The 18570-nt window shown below is 48.1% G+C and overlaps 1 protein-coding gene across 4 annotated transcripts in view; it reads left to right on the top strand.

The window, feature by feature from the left end:
- The window catches only part of LOC148454221 (ribosomal RNA processing protein 1 homolog A-like), a 55584-nt gene extending 37958 nt beyond the window's left edge, over positions 1–17626 (top strand). The window contains exons 10-16 of one of the 4 annotated variants that reach the window (XR_015874826.1): positions 2273–2370; positions 2978–2997; positions 3342–3458; positions 3676–4055; positions 4159–4292; positions 4444–4510; positions 17345–17380. Coding sequence is in view for 3 of the 4 variants with exons in the window: in XM_088461176.1 (XP_088317302.1) it covers positions 2273–2370; positions 2978–2997; positions 3342–3458; positions 3676–4055; positions 4159–4296; positions 4444–4510; positions 17345–17493 (969 nt within the window). In the remaining variant the exon portion in view is untranslated. Of the gene's footprint in view, positions 1–2272; positions 2371–2977; positions 2998–3341; positions 3459–3675; positions 4056–4158; positions 4297–4443; positions 4511–17344 lie in introns of all 4 variants that reach the window. The other 3 variants (XM_088461177.1, XM_088461176.1, XM_088461178.1) reach the window with 3 other exon arrangements.
- Positions 17627–18570: the final 944 nt, after the last annotated feature.

Genomic DNA, 18570 nt, shown 5'->3' with positions numbered 1-18570 from the left:
TTTCTTCACTGAAGGTACACGTGTCTGGTCTGTCGGTGTGGTTCCAGCGCAGGATCGCTGCTATGCCGGATGTACACACCTTTTTCCAGGGTGTTTTGAGAATCCAGCCTCCCTTTGTGCCACCTGTGGCCCCGTGGGATTTGGCGGTGGTTCTTAGGGCCTTACAGGGTCCTCCTTTTGAGCCCTTGGAGTCAGTGGAGCTCAAGTGGCTAACTTTTAAAACTGTTTTCCTCTTGGCAATTGCTTCTGCCAGGAGGGTTTCAGATTTGGGGGCGCTTTCTTGTCGTCCCCCTTTTCTGATTTTTCATCAGGACAGAGCGGTGCTTCGCACTCGTCCTGATTTCCTGCCTAAGGTGGTTTCCAGGTTCCACATTAATCAGGAAATTGTTGTACCAGCCTTTCAGTCACCTGATCTTTCGGCTGGGGAGACTTCCTTAGACGTTGTAAGGGCACTCCAGGTTTATGTGGACCGGACTAGTTCTGTGAGGAAGTCGGATTCTTTGTTTATCCTCTTTGGTTTTCACAAGAGGGGTTGGCCTGCCAACAAACAGACTCTAGCCCGTTGGCTTCGTTCTGTTATTATTGAGGCTTATATGCAGGAGGGTTTAGCTGTTCCAGCCTCTGTTAAGGCTCATTCCACTCGGTCCGTGGGCCCTTCTTGGACTGCTAGCCGTGGCGCCTCTGCTGTTCAGCTCTGTAAGGCGGCCACCTGGTCTTCCATTCAGACCTTTTTGAGGTTCTATGCGTTTGACACCTTTGCCTCTCAGGATGCATCCTTTGGGCGCCGGGTTCTCCTATCAGCACAGGAGCGTCCCCGCCCTTAGTTGGACTGCTTTGGGACATCCCCAAGGTCACCCTGTGGACCCCTATGGACCCTGAAGTAGAAAACAAGAGATATGGTAAGAACTTACCTTTGTTATCTCTGTTTCTACGAAGTCCATAGGGTCCACAGGGCACCCGCCCTGACGCACCTGCCTTCATATGGGCTCTGTGACTGGTCACCGGTTTTCCGTCTCCCATTTCTGTGAGTATGGTTCTTGTGTGTTCCAGTCTTCCTTCTCTCTGTTTCGTCTCCTCCTCCGGCCTGGGCTGCTTACCAACTGAGGTGCCTGTGGCTCGGGGGCGGGGTATAGGGGAGGTTGGACCCAAGTGCATCCTGGGAGCAGCTAAAAGCTTTAACTCCGTGGTGCCCGAGGATCCAGGATCCAGCTATACCCCAAGGTCACCCTGTGGACCCTATGGACTTCGTAGAAACAGAGATAACAAAGGTAAGTTCTTACCATATCTCTTGTTATCTGGGTGTTCTGTAATGTTATTACATATGTATAATGGTGATATCTGGGTGTTCTGTAACGTTATTACATATGTATAATGGTGATATCTGGGTGTTCTGTAACGTTATTACATATGTATAATGGTGATATCTGGGTGTTCTGTAACGTTATTACATATGTATAATGGTGATATCTGAGTGTTCTGTAACGTTATCACTTTATTACATATGTATAATAGTGATGGCTGGGTGTTCTGTAACGTTATCACTTTATTACATATGTATAATAGTGATGGCTGGGTGTTCTGTAACGTTATCACTTTATTACAAGACTCCGGTAGTATTTACTCACCCGGTAAGAGTCTGCAGTTGTCTGTTCTGAGCCGCCTGCTGCTACCTGTCCGTGTAATAGAGCGGAACAGCCCTTGTACATACATGCAGGGACATATGTGCTCTAGCTGTGTAAATGACACGTACATATACACATTCGCTTCACGGCAGTTCCGGCCTGTACATTATACAGGTGCACACGTGACACGCATGCCAATCACTGTGATATATCCCATCAGTCACCTGCACACGTTACACACATATCTCCTGATGGGGGGGTGGGGGGTGTCTCATGATGAGGAGGATGGGGGGTGTCTCATGATGAGGGGGGTGGGGGGTGTCATGATGAGGGGGGTGGGGGATGTCTCATGATGATGAAGAAGGGGGGTTGTCTCATGATGACGGGGGTGGGGGGTGTCTCATGATGAGGGGGGTGGGGGTTGTCTCATGATGACGGGGGTGGGGGGTGTCTCATGATGAGGGGGGTGGGGGGTGTCTCATGATGAGGGGGGTGGGGGATGTCTCATGATGAGGGGGGGTGTCATGATGAGGGGGGTGGGGGGTGTTTCATGATGGGGGGGGTGTATGTGGTAAAATGATAGAAATATTGTAATGTCATAGGAATATTAGTTACGATGAAGTGTTACATAGACTGTCTCCTGCTCTCAGTTTGATTACCAGGCGCTGTCTGACAGACTCTTTGTCCTCGCAAGTAAGAAAAATGTCCCTGTGCGAAACCGCAAGAGTCTGTACTGGCTGGTGAAAAAGTAAGTGTAGCATGACGGGGCGGGATGGGGTGAGGGGGCAGATGGGGGGTGAGGGGTGTACGCTGCAGCCACCTCTGTCTATCTCCTCTGATGTCTGCCTGTGGTGATATCTGGGTAGGGGGCTGATGACCTCCTCTAATGTCCTACCTGTGATTTATAGGCCTAGTCACCACCTCTGTCCGTGTAGGGGTTTTGGGGGCTGTGATCGCCTATGGCCTCTGTCCGTGTAGGGGTTTTGGGGGCTGTGATCGCCTATGGCCTCTGTCCGTGTAGGGGTTTTGGAGGCTGTGATCGCCTATGGCCTCTGTCCGTGTAGGGGTTTTGGGGGCTGTGATTGCCTATGGCCTCTGTCCGTGTAGGGGTTTTGGGGGCTGTGATCACCTATGGCCTCTGAACGTGTAGGGGTTTTGTGGGCTATGATCGCCTGTGGCCTCTGTCCGTGTAGGGGTTTTGGAGGCTGTGATCGCCTATGGTCTCTGTCCGTGTAGGGGTTTTGGGGGCTGTGATCGCCTATGGCCTCTGTCGTGTAGGGGTTTTTGTGGGCTGTGACCTCCTCTGCCTGTATATGAAGTGATTTAATCATCCTTTCCACAATCTTATTTTCTAGGTTTAAAGACCTGGCAGAAGGTAAGTCCTCTTGTCTTGTATCTGCATCCCCAGGTTCCCATCTTCACGTCACTGACACCCAGAGTAATGAACCAGTGTCCCACAATAGACGCTGTTGGCAGATGTTCCAGAGGGGAGCCCTGATAATACGGCTCTGCCACTGATAATTTATGAACTCGTACATGCGTGCCCCGTGTAGCGCGTGCTCACATGCTTTCATGCGCGTGCACTCACACTTCCCCTCCCAGTGTGCACGCATGCACCCTTAGTTGTGTGTTTTCCCCAATAACAGATGAGATTGTATGTGCCCCACTCCTTGCGGTAATCCGGTGTCAGCGCCCGTCCTCCATGTTTCTTCTCCTCAGGGATATTTCCCCAGGATGATCTCCCAGAAGAGGTCTCCACGGATGAAGATGACGATGAATTTAGCAGCTGGAGGTTCCACAGAAGAATGAAAAAAGCTCAGGAGAAATTGGCAATGAGTGAGTGATATTACAGGGCACGTAATGAAAATGCAGGGGGGTCTGGGGTCATCCGAAACCGGGGAGGAATTGGTGGAGAGAGTTTCTGACCGTTACTAGAACTTTAGCTGGACAGTGCAGCTTGTTTGATGTCCGACCGTGTAATTATCCATCAGTTCGGCATTGGGGCTCCAGTTCACGTCTATGTATCCTAAACACGTCTCCTGCTCTTTTTCAGGTTTGGGGGACGGGGTCACAGAGCCGCTTAAGAAGGGGAAGCGTCTGCGAGCAGCCCCGGTGGCTGAAGACCCTCAGGGGTTACTAGGAAGCGCAGAAGTCCCTCCAGCCAAGAAGAGATGTAAGAAGCGGCGTCCGGCTGTTCGGCAGGAGGTCACAGCCCCGTCCAAGCTGAACGGGGTAACTGGTACGCACAACACAGAGGGACAACTAGAAGTGTCCACACGTTGCACCTCTCACACGTCACGTAAAGGGGATACTCTACCCCTGAAGAGCCGGGTGAAACGACGACGCTGCTGCCTGCTGAAGATGGGACTTAGGGTCATGCCGCTTCAGAGTGCGCTAATGAGGAGGCGGAGGCTCATCCGCGGCAGGAGGAAGGTTGGTGTGTGCTGATACCCTCTTACTGCTCAGTATGTACTAAATGCACGGCCGGCGCAGTATAGCACATCTTACGCTTTATCTATGTTCTGCTTTCCTACAGATGATCAGTAATAAAGCAGAGAAGACTGTCACTCCACCAGCAAAAGCCACCTCCGTAGTCCAGGACTTTGTGACTTTCCAGAAAGCGGAGGCCCCTAAACCTGTATACGTGAAGACCACAAAGGGTAGAGGAAGGCAGGTAAAGCGCTGTAGGGGTGTCTGGGCGTAACTCAATGGGGGGAGGGCTTTGTCCTCTGGCGCTGGGAAAATCCACGGGAAGTTCATGACCTGGCGCCTAGCACACGTTGGGTCTCACAGTATCATCTCATCTCTCGTCTCTCCACAGAGCAGCACGAAGATGAACTGCAAGTCCAAGAAAGTCACCTTCAGCCTGAACAAGAATATGACAACAGGTAGGAAACCGGTCAGCCGCCCTCTGCCATGCAGCGTAACGGGAGCTCCCGATGACGAGATGCCGGCGACACACACGGGGTCCTCAGCGCTATCGGCCCACGTGCCTGCAGGAAATAATGAACTAAGAGAAAAGGGGGAGGGGAAGTGCGCCTACTAGGGGAACTTTAATCTAGAATTTCCAAAAAGTACAGGTGCTGGTATATTGTGCTTCCCTGAGGGTACCTGGTCCTTGCCCGATGTGTGATGCAATAAGGAGACTCATGGCGGAGCTGAGATACGCGGATGAGAAAGGGGTAGCGTCACATTTACGTGCTAGCGCTCACTTCTCCATCTGCAAAGATAAATGTATACTGCGTGCCGGACATAGATGACGGCTTATTGGAGCCTGAAATAAATAGAAGCTCTCGTCTTCGCACATAAGGAACGATCGCTAGCGCTGAGGTACAATGGACTACACCAGTACACCAGTCGCCTCTCTCCCCTTATCTCAGATCTCTACCCGGGACGCCCTCCGGCACTCTGGGGCAGCGCTGCCAGCTACTACAATAGGGAATGTGTACGTTCAGTTATACATTTTATTATTTTGTGCATTATTATTTATTAGGTTGAATGTCGTCACTGGTAGGATCATTGTTTTAGGCACCAAGGTTTTATCTCCCACATCGTAATGGGCAAAGTTAGTCACAACACTCGGACAATGCGAGCGACACCAGCACCTTATAAAATAGCGCCATTAAGGCAATTCTTCCTAGTCAGTCGATTTTTTATTTTTTTTTAAGTCGCCAACTTTCTTCTTCAGGGTCCATAGGGATCCACAGGCATACCATGGGGAAAATGTGGTTGGAGTGATCCAGGCACCAAACAGTTAAGCTTTAAGCTCCCAGGATGCCTCAGGTCCTCCTCCACATACAGTCAGGTGCATAAATATTGGGACATTGACAGAATTCTCAGATTTTGGCCTCTAGTCACCACCACAATGGCTTTGAAATGAAACAAACAAGATGTGCTTTACCTGCAGATTTTCAGATTTAATTTGAGGGTAATTACATCCAAATCAAGGGAACGGTGTAGGAATTACAACTGTTTCTATATGTGCCTCCCACTTTTTAAGGGGCCAAAAGTAATGGGACTATCAACTCAAAAGCTATTTCATGGACAGGTGTGGGCTATTCCCTCGTTATTTCATTATCAATTAAGCAGGTAAAAGGTCTGGAGTTGATTCTAGGTGTGACATTTGCATTTGGAATCAGTTGCTGTCGACTCTCAATAGGAGATCCAAAGAGCTGTCACTGTCAGTGAAGCAAGCCATCATTAGGCTGAAAAATCAAAGCAAACCCATCAGAGAGATAGCAAAAACATTAGGTGTGGCCAAATCAACTGTTTGGAACATTCTTAAAAAGAAAGAACGCATCGGAGAGCTCAGCAACACCAACAGACCCTGAAGACCACGGAAAACAACTGTGGTGGATGACAGAAGAAGTATTTCCCTGGTGAAGAAAAACCCCTTCACAACAGTTGGCCAAATCAAGAACACTCTCCAGGAGGTAGGTGTATATGTGTCAAAGTCAACAATCAAGAGAAGACTTCACAAGAGTGACTATAGAGGGTTCACCACAAGATGTAAACCATTGGTGAGCCTCAAAAACAGGAAGACCAGAATAGAGTTTGCCAAACAACATCTATAAGAGCCATTACAGTTCTGGAACAACATCCTATGGACAGATGAGACAAAGATCAACTTGTACCAGAGTGTTGGGAAGAGAAGAGTATGGAGAAGGAAAGGAACTGCTCATGATCCAAAACATACCACCTCATCAGTGAAGCATGGTGGTGGTAGTGTCATGACGTGGGCATGTATGGCGGCCAATGGAACTGGTCCCCTTGTATTTATTGATGATGTGACTGCTGACAAAAGCAGCAGAATGAATTCTGAAGTGTTTCAAGCAATATTATATGCTCATATTCAGTCAAATGCTTCAGAACTCATTGGACGGCGCTTCACAGTGCAGATGGACAATGACCCGAAGCATACTGCAGAAGCAACCAAAGAGTTTTTTAAGGCTAAAAAGTGGAATGTTATGCAATGGCCAAGTCAATCCCCTGACCTGAATCCGATTGAGCATGCATTTCACTTGATGAAGACAAAACTGAAGGGAAAATGCCCCAAGAACAAGCAGGAACTGAAGACATTTGCAGTAGAGGCCTGGCAGAGCATCACCAGGGATGAAACCCAGCATCTGGTGATGTCTATGCGTTCCAGACTTAAGGCTGTAATTGCCTGCAAAGAATTTGCAACAAAGTATTAAAAAGTGAAAGTTAGATTTAGGATTGTTTAGTTTGTCCCATTACTTTTGGCCCCTTAAAAAGTGGGAGGCACATATAGAAACCGTTGTAATTCCTACACCGTTCACCTGATTTGGATGTAATTACCCTCAAATTAAATCTGAAAGTCTGCAGGTAAAGCACATCTTATTTGTTTAATTTCAAAGCCATTGTGGTGGTGAATAGAGGCTAAAATATGAAAATTCTGTCAATGTCCCAATATTTATGCACCTGACTGTATACCCTGCCCCTGGCCACAGGCATTCAGTTTCGAGTTTGGTGTGGCAGGATTCAGACGCACCTTTTATAACATGGAAGCTGCAGTCCGTACCTCTGGCGGTTGGAGACCTGCCGGAGGTCCCTGTAGTGGAGCGACCACTGCGTCCGCTCCCCACTAGACCACCGGGGAAGTCAGTCTGGCGTCGGGGATAGTATAAGGCCAGCGCACCTGGGGGGGTTAATACAGCATAGGGGAGGTAGGCTCTCCCCGGCAGCCCCTCCCCCAGCCCAGACAGCGATCCATCTGAGGTTTTCCTGCGTCAGGGTTGCTCCTCCTACCCTCCTCTCTATATGAGACTCCCAGCGACCGGTTATTCAATGCTCTGCTGAAGCTGCAGGTCTCGGGAGGTTTGGGTCTGGTCTCCCTGTATACCTCTCCCTAGAGACCAGGTTATACAGTGCTCATATCCACCAAGCCTTGTGCATTGAGTAGTTGATTCAGGGCCCATGGCAGGTATAATGTATATACATTGTATGTGACTTATGCTGGCTCTGCTGTATGGTTACCTTTATTTTCTATACTGTCAGGTATAACTATCCTCAACCCTTTGCTACAGGTGTGTGGGGAATATATGTATTTTTATTTTTTTTTTTCAAATTGTACATCACATTTATTGTATTATTTGTGTAGGCGGTCACATTTACACTTACTTGTTATGTCTAAGAATACGGGGAAACAGGAAACTGAGGCCCCGATGCTGGTTTCATGTAATAGTTGATTGGCGGGCTTGTCCCCTCAGGACTTTATACAGGATGGTTTGTGTGCTGTTTGTTATAAAGAACCACCTCACCAGTCCAGTTTACCAGCCCATGTACAGGAGCCATCTTGGGTGTCCTCCTTGTCTCAGGTTATGATGCAGCTTGTGGCTACTCCCACACTGCTTCTATTAATGGGATACCCACCGCAGTTCCCGGCTGCTATGTTTGTCCCCCCCTATACATACTTCCTGGTTGGATGTTTACGCCCACTTATGTTAGACTACGGCTCAGTCAGCTGCTGCGTTTAAACAAATGTTGCAGGTGAACAGACCGGTAGCCATTAAAGCGCCTAAGCGGGCGATATCATTTTATCAGTCTGCTCAGCATATAGATTCAGACACATAATTTAGGAGGAGTCAGATGATGCGCCGGGTTCTTCTCCAGGGTCTATCTCAGGAGAGGAGGACCATCCTTCTAAAGTGGATGTCCCTTCTTTGGTGAGGGCAGTTAAATAAATCCTAAATATACAGGATGACTAGCCAGCTCCTAGACCTAAGGCTCCAGTGTCTAAACACCAGAAGGTGGTAACAGCTGAGTTTCCGAAGTCTGAGCAGCTCGCTGAGCTTATGGAACCGTTTATCAGGAGTACTCCATGCTTCTTCCATGTTACAAAAAGATTAGCATCTTTGTGTCCTCTCCCACCTACTGAATGTACTAAGTGGGAAGTCCCTCCTACTGTGGATGCTCATGTGACACATTTAGTCAGAAGTGCTACGTTGCCTATACCGTCCGCATCTTCCCTTAAAGATCCTACAGATAGAAAACTTGAAACATGTCTTAAATCAGTGTTTCCATTGTCTGGAGCTGTTACTCGGCCGGCTATGACTGCTGCCTGGGTATCGAAGGCTGTTGAAGAATAGATGTGGGCATTGGAAGATACTCTACAAGATGCTACCAGAGAACAGCTGACCTATATCTCCCACATATGGAAAGCGGCCTCTTATGTGAGAGAAGCTGCAATAGATGCTGGGCTCCTGGCTTCCAAAGCATCGCCAGTTTTGGTTGTTGCTCGTAGGGCTCTTTGGTTAAGGTCCTGGAAAGCAGATACCAGATCCAAGAATGCTCTGGAATCCTTACCTTTTTATGGAAACCTTTTTGGAGCAGAATTGGATAAGATAGTGGCTACTCTGGCAGCCTCAAAATCTGCAGGTCTGCCATCAGCAGCTACGTTGAAGGCTAGGCATTCTTCTTTTCGGTTCTTTCGTCCTCAGGGCAGAGCAAAAGGACAGTCTTCCTCCAGACCGTGTAGTTCTCACAGGACCGCCAAGCAGCAAGCTAAGAGGTCCTGGCCGGTCAGACGTCCAGCCTTCTGCCTGAAGGGGCGTGCCTCTTCCTGGGGGATCCCAGGGTGGGAGGCTGACGACTTCAGTTTGTGGACCACTGGCATCAAACAACAACAGATGCCTGGGTCCGAGTAGTGGTCTCTCAGAGGTATGCCCTCACTTTCCGAAGGCATCCTCCCTAGATATTTTTTTTGCACAACTCCACCATCAGATTCTATCAAGGCCTTGGCCCTCAAGGAGGCCATTTGCTCCCTGCTGAAGGCAAGGGTGATAATCCCGGTTCCTGAGGGTCAACAAGGGAGAGGTGGTTATTCCAATCTATTTTTGGTTCAGAAAATAAATGGGTCTCATCGCCCTATTCTAAAGGCCCCCATACATGGTGCGATGCAACAGGGGATCCATCGTCCGACATATTGGGCGGTCCGCACACCCGGTGAGATCTGGTGGCTAACCGCCCGATATGCCGGTTCCCCCCTGTCTCACCTGCATAGCAATTGAAAACGCGGTGAGTGTTCTATGTTTATTTATCACACCTTGTTATAAAGGATAATTAAATAATTCACACAAATACAGATTCTAAAATAAATGACAATGCTGTCACTTTTAGACAGCATTCTCATACATGTATTTTGCCAGTGCCGAGTTACAACAAAAAAACATAACACTTAGGTTATTTTAGCAGCAGTCTGAATACTTGTAAAATAAATTTGTGACACCTAGTGCCAGTCATACCAGTCAGGTAAATTTCATACATACCGCACGGGGCAACCGCGCCCAGCACCACGCCCTTCAGACCCTCGATGTGCTCCCTCTATCCTCTGTCCTCCGACTTTCTCTCATGAGCTTTATACTTCCAGTTAACCCAAAGGGGGAATATTAATGTATTTAATATTTGTACGTGCTAGACACTAATTGGTTATATGTCTTAACCAAAATATAATAGGTCATCTTCTTGTCCTGTTTCCCTGTAGCTACTAATTCTTCCTTCATGTGGGCCAAGGACATCTTCATTATCTCTTTGTTTATAAAGTCTGAGACTGACTCTGCTCATTTCTGCTCATATTAAACTTGATTTTAAACTTCCAAGTCCTTTCTATCTGAGCCATAAAAACATGGCTGCCTCATCTGTTCTAACTTATCCAAATCTCCGCAATTATTCACAGCTACATAGAAATAAACACTAATCTGTACTTTTTAATACATTATATAATATACTTTTAGATTAAACATTAAACAAAATAACTGATGCAACAGGGACCCATCTATTTACTTTGGAGAGGGGAGGGTAGGCCTCATATCTCTCCAGGCCTGAGACCATTCAACAAAGGAGACCCAGCCGCACCTCACACAGCTATACTAATACTGATCTCATCCTAACATTTCTATATCTTCTACATTGCAATATAAGGGAAAATAAAGGCACATAAGCATGCATATATTCATGAATTGGTGAAGAATATGTACGACCACATATTCCTGTCTTATCACAATTAATGGGATCGCACATCGCATCCCCTGATCCTATGGTCTTGTAGAGTGATCAGGGGGTGCGATGTACGACCCAACGGGAGCTCGCTCGGCCTGATGTCGGGGCCATACACTGTGCGATATAGCAGGCAAATCGCACCAATGGGGGCCTCAAATCTGAAAACTCTCAAGTTTTACCGTGTTACCCATGTTCCGTATGGAAACTCTTCGGTCAATTATTTTGGCGATGGAGCCTGGTGATTTATGGCTTCCCTGGACATTCAGGATGCATATCTGCATGTGCCTATTACGCCATCCCATCAACAATTCAGTTTGCTGTCTTGGAACATTACCAATTTCAGGTACTGCCCTTTGGTCTATCAACGGCCCCTCGGGTCTTCACCAAAATAATGGCGGTTATGACGGCTTATCTCAGGCGTCAGGGAATCAGAATACTGCCATACCTGGATGATCTTCTGATATTGGCACAGTCTCCAACTGACCATTGCCTGCCTACAGAAGAACAGCTGGATCATCAATTGGAAGAATCCTTTCTTTCTCTAATACAGCAGATGATACATCTGTGGACACTTCTGGATTCTTAAGCACAAAGGGTGTTTCTGCCAGAGGACAAGATTTCAGCAAATTGCTTCGCAAGCGAAGGGTATCCATTCTAATAGCGATGCAAGTCCTGGGGTCAATGGTATACACCTTCAACATGGTGGAATATGCTCCAACAATTAAACCTCTCCCTGTGGAACGCCGGTATCATCTAAAACGGTCCCAAAGGATCCTTTTCACTCCGGAGGTTCATCTCTCTCTTCCAAACACGGCGACAGCACATTCTACCCGCTCTGTGGGACCATCGTGGACGTTTCGTCGTGGTGCCTCTGCTGAGCAATTGTGCAAGTCAGCCATGTTGTCTTCTGTCCACACTTTTCTTAGGTTCTACGCCTTTGATTCTTTTGCCCCTCAGGATGCTTCCTTTTGGGCGGTGGGTTCTCCTTTTTGCTCTAGAGCGGCCCCACCCTTAGGGGAACTGCTTTATCCCTATGGACCCTGAAGAAGAAAATAAGAGCTATGGTAGACTTACCTTTGTTAACTTTTTCTAAGGGGGAGGTACCTCCTACTGTGGATGGTCATGTAACGCCTCTAATCAGAAATGCTACATTGCCTATTCCATCAGCTTCTTTTCTGAAAGATTTCACAGATAAAAAGATTGAATCTTTTCTTAAGGTGATTTTTTTTTCATCATCTGGTGCTGTTACCCTTCCGGCTATAGCTGGAGCCTGGGTAGCCAAAGCTGTTGAAGAATGGACAGGGGCATTGGAAGACTCTGTACCAGATGCTACCAGAGAACAGATGATGACTATCTCCCACATACGGGAAGCGGCCTCCTATCTGGGAGGAGCTGCAGTAGATGCTGTAATTTTAGATTCTAAAGCATCAGCAGCGTCAGTAGTGGCGCGCAGGGCCCTTTGGTTAAGGTCCTGGAAAGCTGATACAGGATCAGAGAGGGCGCTGGAAGTCTTACCTCTTCATGGAAAGCTGATACAGCATCAGAGAGGGCGCTGGAAGTCTTACCTCTTCATGGAAAGCTGATACAGCATCAGAGAGGGTGCTGGAAGTCTTACCTCTTCATGGAAAGCTGATACAGCATCAGAGAGGGCGCTGGAAGTCACCTCTTCATGGAAAGCTGATACAGCATCAGAGAGGGCGCTGGAAGTCTTACCTCTTCATGGAAAGCTGATACAGGATCAGAGAGGGCGCTGGAAGTCTTACCTCTTCATGGAAAGCTGATACAGCATCAGAGAGGGCGCTGGAAGTCTTACCTCTTCATGGAAAGCTGATACAGCATCAGAGAGGGCGCTGGAAGTCTTACCTCTTCATGGAACGCTGATACAGCATCAGAGAGGGCGCTGGAAGTCTTACCTCTTCATGGAAAGCTGATACAGCATCAGGGAGGGCGCTGGAAGTCTTACCTCTTCATGGAAAGCTGATACAGCATCAGAGGGGGCGCTGGAAGTCTTACCTCTTCATGGAAAGCTGATACAGCATCAGAGAGGGCGCTGGAAGTCTTACCTCTTCATGGAAAGCTGATACAGCATCAGAGAGGGCGCTGGAAGTCTTACCTCTTCATGGAAAGCTGATACAGCATCAGAGAGGGCGCTGGAAGTCTTACCTCTTCATGGAAAGCTGATACAGCATCAGAGAGGGCGCTGGAAGTCTTACCTCTTCATGGAAAGCTGATACAGCATCAGAGAGGGCGCTGGAAGTCTTACCTCTTCATGGAAAGCTGATACAGCATCAGAGAGGGCGCTGGAAGTCTTACCTCTTCATGGAAAGCTGATACAGCATCAGAGAGGGCGCTGGAAGTCACCTCTTCATGGAAAGCTGATACAGCATCAGAGAGGGCGCTGGAAGTCTTACCTCTTCATGGAAAGCTGATACAGGATCAGAGAGGGCGCTGGAAGTCTTACCTCTTCATGGAAAGCTGATACAGCATCAGAGAGGGCGCTGGAAGTCTTACCTCTTCATGGAAAGCTGATACAGCATCAGAGAGGGCGCTGGAAGTCTTACCTCTTCATGGAACGCTGATACAGCATCAGAGAGGGCGCTGGAAGTCTTACCTCTTCATGGAAAGCTGATACAGCATCAGAGAGGGCGCTGGAAGTCTTACCTCTTCATGGAAAGCCGATACAGGATCAGAGAGGGCGCTGGAAGTCTTACCTCTTCATGGAAAGCTGATACAGCATCAGAGAGGGCGCTGGAAGTCTTACCTCTTCATGGAAAGCTGATACAGGATCAGAGAGGGCGCTGGAAGTCTTACCTCTTCATGGAACGCTGATACAGCATCAGAGAGGGCGCTGGAAGTCTTACCTCTTCATGGAAAGCTGATACAGCATCAGAGAGGGCGCTGGAAGTCTTACCTCTTCATGGAACGCTGATACAGCATCAGAGAGGGCGCTGGAAGTCTTACCTCTTCATGGAAAGCTGATACAGCATCAGGGAGGGCGCTGGAAGTCTTACCTCTTCATGGAAAGCTGATACAGCATCAGAGGGGGCGCTGGAAGTCTTACCTCTTCATGGAAAGCTGATACAGCATCAGAGAGGGCGCTGGAAGTCTTACCTCTTCATGGAAAGCTGATACAGCATCAGAGAGGGCGCTGGAAGTCTTACCTCTTCATGGAAAGCTGATACAGCATCAGAGAGGGCGCTGGAAGTCTTACCTCTTCATGGAAAGCTGATACAGCATCAGAGAGGGCGCTGGAAGTCTTACCTCTTCATGGAAAGGAACTCTTTGGAGCAGAGCTGGATAACCGAATTACTACTCTGGCGACTTAAAAGTCAGCAGGTCTGCCATCTACGTCATATAGTATAACTAAGCAGGTCTGCCATCTACGTCATATAGTATAACTAAGCAGGTCTGCCATCTACGTCGTATAGTAGAACTAAGCAGGTCTGCCATCTACGTCATATAGTAGAACTAAGCAGGTCTGCCATCTACGTCATATAGTAGAACTAAGCAGGTCTGCCATCTACGTCATATAGTAGAACTAAGCAGGTCTGCCATCTACGTCATATAGTAGAACTAAGCAGGTCTGCCATCTACGTCATATAGTTTAACTAAGCAGGTTTCTTTTCAGTCTTTTCGTCCTCAGTGGAAAACCAAAAGACAGACTTCCTCCAAGCCGAATAGTTTTGGTAAGTCTAAGCGATAAACTAAGGGGGTCTGACCAGACAAGACGTTCAGCTTCTAGGCCAGACAATAAGCCCTCGGCCTGATGGAGCAGGCATCCTCCTCGGGGAACCCAGGGTGGAGGGCCGACTTCTTCAGTTTGCGGATTGTTGGCATCAAACAACTACAGATGCCTGGGTCTGAGACGTGGTATCTCAGGGGTATGCCCTCACTTTCAGGAGACACCCCCACCAGAGGTTTATTGCCACGAAGCCTCCATCAGTTGTGGGCCAGGCCTTGACTTTTCAGGAAGCAATTCACTCCCTGCTTTCACCAGGATAAAGCTTTTCTTCGTACAAAGGAGGGTTACCTTCCTAAGGTAGTGTCCCGTTTTCATGTGAATGAAGAAATTGTTGTTCTCGCTTTTCAGGCTCCAGACCTTTCTGTAGGTGAAGCCTCCCTGTATGTAGTTCGTTCTCTCCGTATTTATGTGGAGCGTACAAACTCTTAGAAAAATCAGATGGTCTTTTTGTATTATATGGTTTTCACAAACGAGGTAAACAGACTCTGGCGAGATGGCTACGCATGACTATCTCTAAGGTGTACACACAGACTGATCTCCCTGATACCAAGCACGGTGACAGCACATTCTACTCTGTCTGTAGGCCCATCTCTCTCCTCTCCAGGTCTGTCCTCAATTCTGCCGCTCGACTCATCTTTCTCTCCAAATGCTCTACATCTGCCTTCCCTCTCTTACAATCTCTACACTGGCTCCCCTTCCGAACCCAATTCAAGGTTCTCACTATCGCTTACAAAGCCCCTCACCCATTCATCTCCCATATACATCTCTGACATCTCCCTTCACTCTCCTGTCCGCCCTCTTTGTTCAACAAATACATGCCGCCTCTCCTGCCAACTGATAACTTCCTCCCGCTCCCGCCTCCAAGATTTTGCCCGTGCTGCTCCCCACCTCTGGAACTCTCTCCCTCTCCCCATCAGACTCTCCACCTCTCTACAATCCTTCAAATGGGCTCTCAAGTCCCACTACTGCATCATTGCCTTCCAGCTATCATCCTAACCTGCTGCTACCTGCTCCCTCCTCCCTGTCTTCCCCATCTGTATCATGCCCATCTGTCTGCCCCTCCCCTTGAGAATGTAAGTTCTTGTGAGCAGGGCCCTCTACCCTCTTGTACTTCTCCTTACTTTATTTTCATCTACTTCTTACCACTAGGACACCTAACACTTGGTGCTTATGCTTTGCTGCTTATTTGGGTGTTATGGCCAGCAATGTATCAATGTATATTATCCATGTCCTTGTCCTGCATTGTATTGTATTGTACTGTAAGTCACTTTTTTGGTTATGTACTATATAAGGCGCTGCGGAACTCTTGTGGCGCCATATAAATAAACGATAATAATAATAATCGTGGGCATTTAGCCATGGTGCCTCTGCTGAACAATTGTTTAAGGCTGCCACATAGTCTTCTGTCCACACTTTTCTTAGGTTTTATGCCTTTGATACTTTTGCCTCCCAGGATGCTTCCTTTGGGCGATGAGTTCTCCTTTCTGCTCAGGAGCATCCCCATGTAATCCCCGTGGATCCCTATGAACCCCGAAGAAGAAATATAGCGTTATCATAGTCTTACCTTGATAACTTCTTTTCTTAGAGGTCCATAGGGTCCACAGGACACCCACCCTGACACACCTGGCTTCATTGGTTGTTTTTCTTTTGGTCACAGATTCCCTCATATTTTGTAAGTGTGTTTCTGGTGTATGATTGCTCTTCCTTCTCTTTCCTTCTCCTGCCTTTAGGCTTGCTAACTAAACTGAAGTCCTGTGGCTAGGGGCGGGGTACATATGGGGAGGACCTGGGGCAATCAGCGAGCCAAAATTTTTAATTGTTTGGTGGCTGGTCTTCCAACCACAATATTCCCCATGGTATTCCTGTAGACCCTATGGACCTCGAAGAAAAGGAGTTAAGTAGGTAAATGTACCATAGCTCTTATTTTTTTTTTATAAAATTGGGGGTATTTTTTCCCAGAATTTCAGGGAGATCTGCTCTGAGAACCTCTAGGTAACATAATAAATATGTAAAGTATTTAGAGGATGAAACATTGTAAGAAAGTGGTAGTACATACCAGATATCTACACGTCTTTTGTTCTAATATCCCAAACTGTATTTATATCTTTGTTGATATATATCTCCCACTTTAGTTCGGGTCGCAGGTATGGAACACATGGGGAGTGATCGTGCGATGTCTGCCCACACCTTTCGCCATGTCCAATGCCAGGATAATGTCCAGTCACTACATTATCAGCAGCCTAACTGAGGGCACCAGGCGTAGTGATTATAAATTTTATAACTAAAGGCGCTTATTTCATGTTGATTGTATATTACATCCACTACTAACTGCATGGTTTCACATGGGGAGCTGGGGGGGGGGGGGGTTGTTCTTGTTTGGTAGAAGTTGCTGTCAGACCAGCTTCATCTCACTATTAACACAGATTGTTCAGGATGTGGTGAGATGAGATTACAAGGGTGCATTTAGTGTGCTCGTCTATAGGTCTCGGAATCGGTATGATGGAAAGCTGACTGAGGATCCCGACAGAGGTGAGTACCCCACTATCACTAACCTTCCCCCCCCCCCCTACAACTTCCTTAGGGATGCCTAACCCTCCCTGTAGGTGCTTAAACCCTACCCCTTCCCCGCAGCCTAAACCCAACACTCCCGGGGGGGTGCCTAACCCTAATCTCTCCCCATTCCCCTAGCCTAACCCTCCTGGGGGGGGGGGGGGTGCCTAACCCTAAGTCTACCACGGGAGCCCCTAACCTAAGGCGACATTTCAACGCCTGTCATTAGACCCTGTCGGGATTACACAGTTGGGAAGCCGGCGGTCGGCATCCCATAGGTCTCTTCTCCTTGCTGAGCTATACAATAAGCTGTACAAATATATAGCGAATAATACATGGCCAGGTTCGTATTCCTTCATCCATCTACTAGAAATGGTGCGTTCTCCTCATTATCCCTCTTTCTCACCTGCAGAGTTTAAGAGGACAGATCGTAGCCTCCTGGTCAGTCCGACAGGTTCATCCCGAGTTCCCTTCAATCCCAACCAGCGACCAGAGCACAGTGTTTTGAAAACTCCAACAACCAGTCCTGTTCCGAGAGCCCGGGCAGCAGATTTCTTCTAAAACTTATTCATAGTCGTCGGTCAGAGTACAAAGGACTGATCCGGACTGTACTATAGACTTTTATCACTGCAGATTTGTGGCTTCTGTATCTTGTTGCTTACAATAAACATTTTTACTGATGGGATCACTCGTACATTGGGAGAAATGTTCAGTGACTACTTTAATTATTGATGAACATTTCATCTATCACAGTTTCCGGCTGCACACTTGAATTTTAGTACAATACATTAGGACAGCCTCATCCGTTCCCATCATATATCTACACTACGCCACCATCTCTCCTCAACCGTCTGTTCCAGCCCTCTACACCACAGCCACCATCTCTCCCCAGTCATCTGTTCCATCCCTCTACACCACAGCCACCATCTCTCCCCAGCCATCTGTTCCAGCCCTCTACACCACAGCCACCATCTCTCCCCAGTCATTGTTCCAGCCCTCTACACCAGCCACCATCTTTCCCTAGTCATCTGTTCCAGCCCTCTACACCACAGCCACCATCTCTCCCCAGCCATCAGTTCCATCCTATACTTACACCACAGCCACCATCTCTCCCCAATCATCTGTTCCATCCTATACTTACACCACAGCCACCATCTCTCTCCAGTCATCTGTTCCATCCCTCTACACCACAGCCACCATCTCTCCCCAGTCATCTGTTCCATCCCTCTACACCACAGCCACCATCTCTCCCCAGTCGTCAGTTCCATCCCTCTACACCACAGCCACCATCTCTCCCCAGCCATCTGTTCCAGCCCTCTACACCACAGCCGCCATCTCTCCCCAGCCGTCAGTTCCAGCCCTCTACACCACAGCCGCCATCTCTCTCCAGCCGTCAGTTCCAGCCCTCTACACCACAGCCACCATCTCTCCTCAGCTGTCTGTTCCAGCTCTCTACACCACAGCCACCATCTCTCCCCAGCCGTCAGTTCCATCCTATACTTACGCCACAGCCACCATCTCTCCTCAGTCATCTGTTCCATCCTATACTTACACCACAGCCACCATCTCTCCTCAGCCGTCTGTTCCATCCCTCTACACCACAGCCGCCATCTCTCCTCAGCCGTCAGTTCCATCCCT

Source organism: Taudactylus pleione, unplaced genomic scaffold (assembly GCF_031769625.1).
Source record: "Taudactylus pleione unplaced genomic scaffold, aTauple2 ptg001024l, whole genome shotgun sequence".
NCBI classification, from domain to species: domain Eukaryota; kingdom Metazoa; phylum Chordata; class Amphibia; order Anura; family Myobatrachidae; genus Taudactylus; species Taudactylus pleione.
Note: the sequence above shows the minus strand (reverse complement) of the source record. Positions and strands in the feature narration are given on the sequence as shown.